The sequence below is a fragment of the Mizuhopecten yessoensis genome, unplaced genomic scaffold (assembly GCF_002113885.1).
Source record: "Mizuhopecten yessoensis strain PY_sf001 unplaced genomic scaffold, ASM211388v2 scaffold9561, whole genome shotgun sequence".
NCBI lineage: Eukaryota > Metazoa > Mollusca > Bivalvia > Pectinida > Pectinidae > Mizuhopecten > Mizuhopecten yessoensis.
Genome location: NW_018408109.1, coordinates 379,004 through 392,598, shown reverse-complemented (window position 1 = coordinate 392,598; position 13,595 = coordinate 379,004). Strand labels below are relative to the sequence as shown.

General features: G+C 38.4%; 1 protein-coding gene across 1 annotated transcript; it reads right to left on the bottom strand.

Moving 5' to 3' along the window:
- Window positions 1–3,453: 3,453 nt before the first annotated feature.
- On the bottom strand, window positions 3,454–4,200 carry LOC110458369 (polar tube protein 1-like). The gene has a single exon (XM_021510037.1). It carries the CDS (start codon window positions 4,198–4,200, stop codon window positions 3,454–3,456), a length of 747 nt encoding a protein of 248 aa, XP_021365712.1.
- Window positions 4,201–13,595: the final 9,395 nt, after the last annotated feature.

Below are 13,595 nucleotides of genomic sequence, written 5' to 3'. Positions count from 1 at the left end.
TTAACTACAGTCAGTGTACTGGACAGATATTGAACTAATAGGCGCAGAATGTGTTGATGTCAGGCAACAAAAACAGTCAGTGACTATAGCACGTGTATTTTTGTATGACCGGATCTCATGTTAATATTTACCGCCAATGATTGCAACATGGAAGTTGTTTGGTTGACCAATCATTTTTGTAAAAAAAAATTGTATTGTTCCAAATCTATTTTAAACATCACTGTTGTAAACTGTTCTATGTAAAAGTGTACATGTTTTGTATCTGAGTACTGCTAATTACACTGTAGGAGATTCTCAAAACATGTGCCTGTGTTTCGTGGAATATATAACAAGGATTAGAATATATTGGAAATATTATTAATAATATCCTGACAGTTTCAATCCAGAGTTATAAATACCAACATTATTAACAAAATCATGTTTGTTACAAAGGTATATCTGCTCTACTTCAGCGCTTAGAATGAAACATGACCTAGATAATCTAAGGATGTACATTAGGATTTTCGTTGGCACAAACAACTATCTTGTGATGCCTCATTTTCATTTCACCAACAATACGTTGTCGAAGCTTATGCCTTTGTGGTAACTGCATCAAACGTTCACCTGGAGTCACTTGAATTTCAATTTCAACAAATATTGATAATCATGATCATCAGGCCTGATTTTATATTAAGTTCTTTCCATATTACAATACATTTTATTCAAATAATATCCGGTAGAAATTGAAATTAAGTAATATACAGTAAGATTAAGTTTATCAAATATTTTGACATTTGACTTAATATACTTTTTTGTGATTTGATTTGAAATTTTGCAATTATATTATCATTGATTTTAAAGATTTATATTATTGAGTCGCTTGGTTTGGTTCGGTTTCGTCCTATTAACATATATGGTCATTTATGGACGGTCTCCCCTGTGTGCAAGTTGCATGCGTGTAGTGTATGCGTGTGTGTTTTGGGAGGCTGCGATATCTTCGGGTTTGTCTCCTTGTGATAGCGCGGAACTGATGCCCACTTTATAGTGCTACCTCACCGAAACATACTGCCGAAGACACCCAGCAGGACACCCACCCGGTCACATTATACTGACAACGGGCAAACAGTCGTCCCACTCCTAAATTGCTGAGCGTTATGCAGGAGTAGAAACTACCATTTTTACTGACTCTGGTATGTCTCGGCCAGGGAACAGAGCCCGAAACCTTCCTCACAAGGGCAAACGCTCAAATAAAGGCCAAAAGTGAGGCATTGTCAAGGGAGACATTAGTAAGAAGAAAGTTGTTCAGAAAAAAGAGAAAAGATTAGATCCCAGATTAAGTCGCCTCTTACGATCATGAAATGGGGGCAGCAGGTACAATTCTTACGCCCTACCTGTCCAAGACCTGTCACTTACGAGCATTACGGGCATAGCGTTTGGAAGAATGTTTCACTTGCGTGATTTAATGGGCAAAAGAACGTACACACCCGTGTTTTATTGGTCAATGGCACTTGTATGGGCGGATTGGTCGAGTGGTTAACTATCCGGCCTTTCACGCAGGCGGCCGGGGGTTGATCCCCGAAGTCGTCTTACGCATTGATATTCAGAGATAGTGTTTTTCTTCTGCCCACACAACTCCAAAAACCCAGGTGGAGTACAAATTCGTTTAGGGTGGATGTTGCGGTATATGTGCTGTAGTTTTCAAGTGAGATGGCACTATTAATGATGCCGTTGGAAGCACGGTCCCACTTCAAACAGAACACAATTCATCTCCAGCACACACGCAGGCATACACACATAGGGAGATATTAGCTAGGTGGCATATGACTAGAAGTTAGCGCCTGATAAGGCGGCTCCTGCGAATTCCTCACAATTGTATATCTTTGTACTGTAAAACGCTTTAGAGTAGCTTATTTTAGCTAGATAGGGCGCTAGATCAAATGTTGTATATTTATTTATTTAATTGATACTTCCTTTTTTGTTCCATCAATGGAGTGAAATTCATCATGATTTTCTTCTTGTTAAAACATTCTTCTATGATAAATAAAGGAATATCAACTCAAACCATGTGTTATCTGTATTTTGCACCAGAATCTAAATAATTCTCGTGATATATAAATGTTTTATAAATTGCTGCATAGTTTTGGGTATTACTTCCTTAAACAAAAGCACATTATCATTAATATAATCGTAAGTATAATTTTCATGAATCATAATTGAATTCCATCAATTCGTTTTATTTGCAGAAAGTAAAATTCAAAGCATTTTATTCTGGTAACTATTCTACAGTGGTTTTCGCTGACCACTGGTCAGATCTCAATTATAAATAGGTAGAGACAAACATTACTCGTCTCCTGGCACAATACCTTTGTTACCATCCCCTGAGTTCAAATTACTGTTTAGGGATTCTGATGTGGATGTTTGTACAATGTAGTTGACCCATTTATATACATGTTAAGCTTGTCACGTACAACAAAGACAGTTTTCAGCCTCAAGAGCCGGGGTTTTTCAGTTGCCACAGTCTTTTCCTTGCGTCAAAAACTTCTTCGGGGCATAGTTCACCTTTTAGGCACCAGTTAACGAATTGTTTTCATATGGTCTACAAGTTTGAAATCTTGCGGCGGTAGGTTGAAGAATCTATATATTTCGTCTCGCATATCGTACTTCTCCTGAATGACCTTTGTAACCTTCTCAACACAGTTTCCGTTGGCGTGTTCACAAAATGTACCACTCGTAAATCCGGGTCCTTATCACCAGTAACAACCAAACACAGCTTATTGTCACGCCTAAATCGACACTTGGATTTTAGGAAATTATAGGAACATTGTTGCCCTTTAGTGAAAGAGTTTAGTGTCTTCAAAGGATTTAATAACCTGTTTTTTTCAAGTTCGACAACTCTAAATTTCGATAACAGTTCTTCTTCTTTCATATTTGTAAGCAATATTTACTAGTGAGTGTGTCTTCTTAGATAATACAATCCCCGGCCAAACCTGGAGATGTGACATCTGACTAGGTGTCTTAGGTAATACAATCCCCGGCCAAACCTGGAGATGTGTCATCTGGCCAGATGACACATCTCCAGGGTTGGCCGGGGATTGTATTATCTAAGAAGGAGATGTGTCATCTGGCCAGATGACACATCTCCTTCTTAGATAATACAATCCCCGGCCAACCCTGGAGATGTGTCATCTGGCCAGGTGTGGGAGGTGATACAATCCCCGGACAAACCTGGAGATGTGTCATCTGGCCAGATGACACATCTCCTTCTTAGATAATACAATCCCCGGCCAACCCTGGAGATGTGTCATCTGGCCAGATGAATTAGGTAATACAATCCCCGGCCAAACCAGGAGATGTGTCATCTGGCCAGGTGTCTTAGGGAATACAATCCACGGCCAAACCTGGAGATGTGTCATCTGGCCAGATGACACATCTCCTTCTTAGATAATACAATCCCCGGCCAACCCTGGAGATGTGTCATCTGGCCAGATGACACATCTCCTTCTTAGATAATACAATCCCCGGCCAACCCTGGAGATGTGTCATCTGGCCAGATGAATTAGGTAATACAATCCCCGGCCAAACCAGGAGATGTGTCATCTGGCCAGGTGTCTTAGGTAATTCAATCCCCGGCCAAACCTGGAGATGTGTCATATGGCCAGGTGTCTTAGGTAATACAATCCCCGGCAAAGCCTGGAGATGTGTCATCTGGCCAGGTGTCTTAGGTAATACAATCCCCGACCAAACCTGGAGATGTGTCATCTGGCCAGGTGTCTTAGGGAATACAATCCACGGCCAAACCTGGAGATGTGTCATCTGGCTAGGTGTCTTAGGTAATACAATCCCCGGCCAAACCTGGAGATGTGTCATCTGGCCAGGTGTGGGAGGTGATACAATCCCCGGCCAAACCTGGAGATGTGTCATCTGGCCAGGTGTCTTAGGTAATACAATCCCCGGCCAGACCTGGAGATGTGTCATCTGGCCAGGTGTGGGAGGTAATACAATCCCCGGCCAGACCTGGAGATGTGACATCTGGCCAGGTGTGGGAGGTAATACAATCCCCGGCCAAACCTGGAGATGTGACATCTGGCCAGGTGTGGGAGGTGTCGTCGACGTGGTATTTTTGATGACCCCACATTTGGTACTGTTTGAATTGTGGTGGTTCATGTCAATAAATTTTGGACTAGAGTTAGTTGAGGTACACGACTGATTGTTCACAGGCATATCAATACCTGATATTTTGTGACTGCATGAGCTGTTCTATGTACACGTTTTATATGTACTGGCCAACCAGGAACCCGTTTTCAATAGAACTGTTCATAAACTGTCAATATTCAGATTTACTAGACTTGAACGTTTCTAAACTTTTGATTTCTCTTTAAGAGGACTTTATGTAACCAAACAAAACATTGTAGTATTCCGGTATCTATACACAGGTTACCAGGCACATAAAAACTGTAGAATACATAAGCGAGGTGCACACGATTTACCTAAAGGAAAGGACTCACTGAACTAAATTAGGCAATCAGTAAGTGTTTCATACGTTTGTAGTTCCTTTCTAAAATTAGCTCCGGCTAATTACTGGGTCACTGAAGTTCACCTGATATGTGAGCTACCCTTAAATTCCCAATCAATGTATGCCGTTCTGTTTTTAATGCCTCAAGTTTGGTCGTAATGTCGTGCTCCATTTTAGAAAGCTTGTTGAGTTTGTTCCAACAATGGCAGCACACATATTTTCCCAGGTCATCATTTACATGTGGTACGTAGTAAAGCATTTTCACCAACTGATTTAACACTTCAAAAGTTTCCCCAAAGATTGTGCGCACTACTTATTTTGGGCAAAACATTCTGATATAAACGACAACTTGATTCCGTACAGGGCGTCGCCATTTCTGTTTACCTTCGTCAACAGCGCTATATCTAAGACGTGATTTCATGAGATGCAAGCAGCGATTGGCACAGCACGATAATTTGAAGGCTCCGAAAACACGGATATATTCTCCCAGAGTAAGTAGAGTATATACGAAGCGAACACTTGGCTAGGGAAGATATGTATATACAGGTATTATAAAAACTAAACAGAAAGTATACTATTTTTTATCAGTTTTCTTATACCGTATAAAGGCTTATTATTGCGAACCTGAAATTTCGGAACTTTGAGCCAAAGTTAGAAAAATAAAATTACACGGTAATTAAATCGCGATCTAGACATGTAAAGAAATTAACTGGTTTTGCTGTGTTTAGCACAGAGACTGGACACTCGACATACATATAGAGTGTCAAATAATTAAATGAATACGCTTTATTACAGCATATTGAGCAAAAAAACGAGTCAGCATATTTTGTAAAACAAATCATCAACAAAACTCATACATGTGTGGTAGAATCTATTTCCAAACATCTTGTTTCACGTTTGGTGAATCGTTACAGCCACATACTCGCGATTTCATGAAGACATTATGGTTATGAAGTTTATTATCGCGGCTCACTTTAACGCTTGTCATATTATTCTACGGTTCAAATTTTGCGATAAGGTTATTAATAACCTGCGAAATATCATCCCCGCGGAAATATCACCCGCGGAAATATCCGGCTATACGATATATTGATTTCACTTTTTACATTGTCGTCATACATTAAACAAAATTATTTGAACTGTTGCTACATAAGAAAACGATTAAGCAGAAGTAGAAGTTCCTCTGAAATAAGAAAGTGCCTAAGAGTAGTTTATTCCTATAAGGTAAGACGCCTATCAAATGACGTGTAATAATTGATTGCGTTATACTAAAATGCCGGTTTCCAAAACGGCCCCTTCTCTGATTCAAATTTCCTGTTGGTGGTGCATTGCCCATGCCGTTGTGGTCACAAATCTATAAAGTATAAAGATTTAGGTCACTTGGTTTGTTTTTTATGGCTCCTCAAAGTTGTACCTTTCAGAAGCTGTCTAAGTGTTGATAAAATGTGCATGTTATGTAAAATATTAATGAAAATCTAATCAAATGATGGTCACCGTAAAGAATACATTCATGGCATGATTGTGACAAAAAATCATGTTTCCATCGCGCCATTTGGCTGTTTTATGGAAGAAACAATCTCAAAAATGCCATTTTCGATGATAACATTTTAGACACAAAAACTGTGTTTTTTAGAGAATACACCCTTTTATGGGCGTTGGATGCAAACCAATTTTTATCCTATTAAACAGTACGTAATATGCTATTGATGAGAGGAAAAATCATCAAAATGTAAGTGGTGGAACATTTTCAAATGTTGGGTTGAATTAGCCTATGGTTGAATTGCCGATTTTCGACTTTCTTTAGATAATTAACAAAAAAACGAGAGTATTTGCTCGGTATGTTGAGAATATGTACACAGATATGAAAAAAAGTGAGAGAAACACTTTTTCATAAAAAAAATCCAAGATGGCTACTTCACAAGTCCCCGTGGTTGAAGACATTGGCTGACAAATAGACAGAACAACAAACAAAACGTGTTCCTTATGATTTTGGTTGGTTTTCGCATTTACGGGAGTGTTCATAGCTACGGGCGATTGTATAATACCTATATTTATAAGTTTGGTTAGTCACATGGTAACGGGGATCTTTCATATCGAGCCCCAAACATACTTTCGACATATGCACTCCGTTGCCGCATGGAAAACTATTTCAAGTTTTGTCGGAATTTCTTTACCTGTGGTTGTAATGGTCGAGGGTTTTCCAGCGTCCTGTAATACCCAAGGTAGTACAAGATACTGGAGATGTGCGCACACATTCCCATCGTTCTCTCTCCAACTGGGCACTGGCAGTAGTAGTCCTTTATTGGGGCCTCAACATCGGGTGAAACGGTGAACCGTATCCAAACGTTATATTTCGTTTGGCTTTTGTGTCGAGAATGTATTTGACATCGGAGAAGGTCTGGGGAGTGCTGGTAAAGCCACACCTCATAGTCTCCGTCATCACTTAAATGTTCGGCGATGTAACCAGGAGCCAGAGATATCTGATACGTTCCACACGTAATGGTTCTCAAGTAATCAAGATCGAGACGGGGAAACAGTACGGAAGATGCATCCATCTTGACAAACTCGGACCTTGCCCGTCTAGATAGATCCGGATCTGTCTTGACTCTCTGAGCTAAACCATTCGGTGTTGTCAAACGGTCCTTCATACGTTCAGCCATTAGCCTATCTTTGGCATCTCTCTCTGGAGATCTCTGGTAGATCGGTCCTCTAATACCATTCAGACAGGCTGTGACGGTTCGAAGCAAAGCCTCGATGACATTGATAAAGCTGTTAGACACCAATTGCGTTCGGAAGAACGTCCAGTGTTTCAGACGACCATGATAGGATTCCACAATCCACCTCGATTTGGTGATAGTTCTGTCAAGATTTGCTTGGACGTCAGAATGTTGACTTTGACCGGGTTTCAGGTATGACGGCATGCTAGCATTGAGGCCAGAGGCTTCGAGAACTGGTAGGACATCTCTAAAACCTCGGTCAACGACAACGTTGTCGTCTGGTTGTAGCCAAGTAACTAGCTTGTCCATGACTTTTTTTGTAATTGTAGCATCATTTTCGCTGCCAGTGAATGGTCCTACTGTGTCCAGAATGTAGCCATCTGGTAAGGCGATGCTCATGAATTTGAGATAGTTTCTCTTCTTCTGGCCACAGTAGGACATTCTCTGGAGCTTGTGGTCGGAGCTTTTCTGGATATAAATATAGGTGCCATCTAATATGGCAGTGGCTTTATCTCCAAAAAATGCTTCTGAAAAGACAGTATTGTGCCCGAGCAACTGTTCTCTTGTCAAGTGATCCGGACCTAGAAATTGTGGGACTATCGATGTGTCTAATGCCTGTACTATGGAGTGGAAAGTTTTGGACACACTTGACTTGGAAATTCCAAAAAGAGAAGAACACTGACTCCAGGAAATGTCGGTTTTCAGTTTTACCCAGAACAGTAATAGAGCATCGTGTGTAGTCTTGGTATATATACCAGATGAAAGATATGGGGAACAGTGCGAGTGGATTTCGAGGAACTGATCTTTGGACCAACCTGTCCAGGCCATGCATGCCGAGTCATCAAGAGAAGAAAAGCTTATTGTAAACGCAGACTGGTTCTGTGAAAGGACGTGCGACACCTCTAGGAGGTCATTAATGATTTCGGACGATTTTGATGGTAACTGAGATTCCAAGGAACCTCTACCATCAAGGACAACCTCTGTAGACGGATCTAAGTCGTTACCAATAAGGTGAATGGAGCAGACGCGGGATGAGGTGGGACACCACAGTTTGTGTGAATAGATCAGGTGATGTCTTGCACGTTTTGGTAAGACTGATGATTTTGTTCCATTTCTTGCAAAGGTAACAAGACAGAGACAGCATTTTTTGTGTGAAGATGATCCATTCAAAAGATCATGAAGGGTCAGCAACGGCAGGATATGGGACGGGGAGTCGTCTTCTTCCTCTATTTCCTGGTTCTGCTCGGGTTCAGGTTCAGGCTGATTTTTGTTCCGAAGATACTTCATGTAGCACTTCTGGCAAATAAGTGCTTGTTCCTTTGCTGACATCAATCCTTGTTGCACCAGCGTATCTAGGAGCCATTTATATTGTGGACTATTTACATTGCGTGCACTTCTGTTCTTATTGCCACTACGTTTCTTGAAGTATACTTGACACCCTTCTCCAACACATTTACCCTCCATCTTGAAACAATAACGATTGGTTTATGAAGCGTCGATAAAGTAACAAAATAGCAAGCCACCGATGATTGCTGTAAACAGCTAATACTTAGTAGTTTGGTACAATTATGCGAAAATGTGTGATAAATAACGAACAACTAATTACACAAAATAACAAGACAATATAATAAATCACATTCAATACCTCCAAGAAGCGCAGAATTGATTGATTACTTAGAACAAAATAAAGTATTTCATATGGATAATCTATCTATTCGATGTGGCGTGGTCGGCAGGCACAAAGAAAGTGAGACAAGTCAGGGTCCCAACCCTGACAGAGCCACAACGCTTTGGAGATGGGACAATAAAACAAGGAAAGTGAGACAAGAATAGCTAGCGTCGAGTCAATGATTCCGTAAACGTATAGACAAAGACAAGAAGATACGGATAAATGTACAAGGCCACACGATCAGAAAATTCAGAAGAGGACAACTTGAGATAGAACAGTATTCATGTATCAGGGTGTCCTCAGTGTAAATCTTTATATCGATACTGTTTATTTAGTCGTTACACATCATAAAACTGTCATGAAAATATCCGCTCTGATATTCAATATAAAAGTTTGTATATAATAAGCTATATAATAGGGTTTCAGACAAGGTTGTTACTCATTTCCCCTTTTCTTTCAATTTACAACCACATTCAGGCGGCGATATGAGAACGTTCCACCACATGGAATTAGCTGATTTTTGGTACACATATGAAACAAGTAAAGCTCTATCCGATTTTCTGATGGAAATTTGCATCCAAAACTATATAACGGGAGAAAATTGCAATTTTATGGCATTTTTCTTCATAATTGTGTCTCTGCAAGTGCATTTTCATCCGAGAATATTTTTTTTTATGTTTTATGAATAAACACGATGTTTTGGAAATATTTATCAAAAGAAATTTATACTATGTTGCGAATTACAATTTCGAGATAACCTTCTTTTATTTACGAACTTATGTCTTTGATGCTGAAATTGACAACTTTATAAAAATACATTTTCACTGAAATTATGAAATCTGGGTGTCGGAAAGGTGTAAAATTATTCTTCGGAAAAGAAAAAAACAGTAGTTGAGCTAGATAAGAAATTATACGGGGGCAGGCTCCTATGGAGAATTAACATTACTGGAAACAGGCCCTTTGTAGTAAAATCAATAAATGTTGTTTTTTTCGAAGAATACGAAACTTATTTCATTCATATGGCAGAATATATCGATATTTTGCACTCGTGAAAACAGTATAATATTCTGCCGCTCGGGAAATCATTTAAATATCTCTATACGTTTCATGTTAAATTCCAAAGAGAAACAATATTAGATATCATTATGATACAGGGACGAAAAGAGACCAGGTGGAGTCGGTAGGTTGAGACATAACACGTCTTAAACAGCTTGCCTGGTGTCACGTGGACAACAGTGAGGACAGAAAAACAAGAGCCTAGGGTAAGACAGGGTTAATGATGTAATTCCACTAATATTTTATTAAACCTGCTTCATTATATTTTCTTGTCATCCTTCTAATTTGTTACACTCTTTCTAATTGGATATCCTGCCGGGGTATATATTTCTATAGACCCCGCACTGCCGGGGTCTATAAAAGCACGTGCGAGGGGAGAAAACTCAAACTAGAATCTCTATTCATAAAAACAAAGATGGCGTCCAACAAACACAAGTGTTCCAGGTTTGCCAATCATTCACAGGATGAAATTTTAAGAGATGGTTGTGTATTGTCCGAAATATTGCCGAAAAGGTGTCCGGTAGGGGCTTTTTTGGTAGCAGTCAAGTACAACTCAAACTCTCAAAGTGACTTATAATTTTGCAGAAAAGAAGGGGTGACAAATCCGTTATTTCTGGGTTAGGCAGGGGTCTACTGGCTCATATATCCCTTTGGCCTTTATAGACTTCTCGTCTTCGGCTCGGGGTATATGAGCCTGTAGACCCCATCTAAGCCAGATATCATTAATAATGTACATCTGAGAGATGTTGATGAAAAGATAGCTTCTATAATAATTATTTGATTAGACTACTTCATGTGATCATGTGTGACGGAAAGCAAAAGTACATGAAGGTGTTTTGAGAAATACATTACACTAGGCCTATATTCATGAACCATCTTCATGAGCAAACTCAGTTTCTGTGATAGCATCTATGATAATTATTTGATAAGTTTACTTCAGGTGATCATGTGTGACGGAAAGCAAAAGTACATGAAGGTGTTTTGAGAAAAACATTACCCTGGGCCTATATTTATAAACCATCTTCCTGAGCAAACTCAGTTTCTGTTTATCTTAGCCAGTAGACCCCTCTTGTTCTGTTGATACAACAATGATATTTCACATTTTGGAAATAATTTAGAAGAAATTTAGAGTTACTTATACCTGAAACACCTTTCCAATGTAAACACATGGCTATTCTACAATGTCACATGGTTTAAGCGGGAAGCAAGAGTGTTAATCAGAGCACAGAATCCATGCTTGGGTATTAGAACAGTTTCATAAACACAGGCTTCCATCCTCGATGCTCAAGGGGTCACGCTTACTTTCGCTCTCTGCAATCATTTTTTTCGGAAAGACTTGTTTGTTGTTTTAATTAGTTAGGTGTCTACATTAGTAGTATAGGTGATGATTGAAGGGGTGTTTGCCGTTGGGGGTGGTGATTGAGTGGGAGTTTGAACTGAATGACCTCTGTTGACATCAGTATGACGTGACTAACCTTTGACGTCACGAGGCTTGTCTAGGGGGGTTGTCTGGACTGCGGGAGCAGTAACATGAGGGTTTCGATTGCGGGAGCAGTAGACTGATCGTGTTGAGAGAGAATAATTTATATACAATGTCTATTCTATAGCTTTAAAATGAAACAGAATTGAATTTCAACATAGTTGTAATGCTTATTCGCTTTTTTCTTACATATTTCCTCTTTATGTTGGTTTTTCGACTTACATTCGTGTACGATATCAAGCTTACAGGTTGGTTTTGACGACGTCATCGAGTTTTTGCATGACTGTAGAGTATGTATTTTGACTGACGGAATGGTTTTGACGGCGTCATCGAGTTTTTTGGCTTACGTTAGATGATGTCTAGCTTACGGGTTGGTTTTGACGACGTCATAGATTTTTTCGGCTTACGTAAGTGTACGATATTTAGCTGACGGGTTGGTTTTGACGACGTCATAGCGAGATGGCGTCTACTTTATAATTCCTGCGCGAGAGCGTTTTTGTAGGTGTGTATTACCTTTTCATTTCTACTCAGACTGCTGGCCAAGCTGTAATGTTTATTTTATTCTCTGCCAGAACCTTTTCTGAAATTATCTATTTAGTTCTAGCTCTTCTATAGCTTTAAAAAGGTAATGATTCAAGAAACTGTTAGAATTGTGATGAAATACGTTTAAAAGTAAAGGAAATACCTTATAATCGCATACACGCGTATCAGATAGTTCAACTCATTCAGCATGAAAATTTGATGCAAATTGTCTATTTTTACGTTAAAATATCGTTAAATTAATAGAAAATACATTATTTGTTTAAACAATATTAATAAAACTAACACAAATACTACATTTTCGTTGAAAAATACAATAATTCAAGTAAAAAACCCAGAATGACTCCCAAAAACAGAATGACTCCGACTCCAAAACATCAAATAACACCATACACGCGTATCTACTCGTTCAGTTCATTCAACATGAAATGTGATAAAAAAAATAATATCGGTACCAACCTATACTACTCACATTACAAAAAAGGTTTTATTTTGAAATACNTTTTTATCAATGAGTCACATGTGTCCATTTTTCTGTACTTCAGGAACCCGGCTACCTATTTCACTACTGTGAAGTTTTTCAAGAAAGATAACTCTTTACATGCAATTACTATATGTACATGGTTTTATTATAAAATGTCAATTTTTAAACGTTTATAGATAATTAATTTTACACAATTTCAGCATTTATTAAATTGATATACATTAATGCAATTCTAATCTATGTCAGTATCATTTTTATTGACATTATTTTGCCTAAAATTGTGTCTTTCATTTTTTTTTCAAAACTCACTCCTTTTTACATAAATTTTCATTTCAAATCCTTTAAATTCTGACAACCTATATTTTTTTGGTGGCAGAAAATTTTCTTTACTTCAACGCAATTTAACTACAAAATTGGAAGAAATTCTACTGAGAAATGGTGACACAATCCTATTACCTTAAGAGTTACTCCTCTTGGTATGACTGTGTGTAGTTAACGTGGCAGCAGATATACTGGCTGGTATGAAAAACACCTAGTCTGAAACGATACTAACAGTTATCCTTCTTTTCGTTTAAGATTGTCAATTGATTCAGCCTTGAATTTTTCCTTGTTTTGATGATTAAATTCTGTTCTCATAGGCGAGAAATGTGATGTAATTGAAATTAAGTTGATTGTATTTATTTTGCATGAATGTAAACTTATTTAACTTATATTATTTATCTGACTGAAATTAAACACTGCCTGTTTTTCTCTGGGGTTTTTTTCTACACATCACCTACACCTATCATATATTGGTGCTATTAATTCCAAAGAAACCAGCATCTTGTTTGCAGGTATCTTCAAATATATGTTTTATTGTAATGCGAACGTTATCAGTGTTTCAAACAGAAGATGCTTTATATAGAGTTATCTCTGTTGTGTTATATAGAGTTATCTCTGTTGTGTTATATAGAGTTCTCTCTGTTGTGTTATATAAAGTTATCTCTGTTGTGTTATATACATTTATCTCTGTTGTGTCATATAGAGTTATCTCTGTTGTGTTATATAGAGTTATCTCTGTTGCGTTACCAGTAGCCAAAAGGTTATACTTCAAGACCTTTTAAAAAATCAAGCAGAAAGTTTGTTTAAAATAGAGGATTTTAATTTGAATTATGCCA

Excerpts from the sequence above, each read along its gene's own strand:
- LOC110458369 (XM_021510037.1), bottom strand. The coding sequence starts at position 4,200 with ATGCCTGTGAACAATCAGTCGTGTACCTCAACTAACTCTAGTCCAAAA.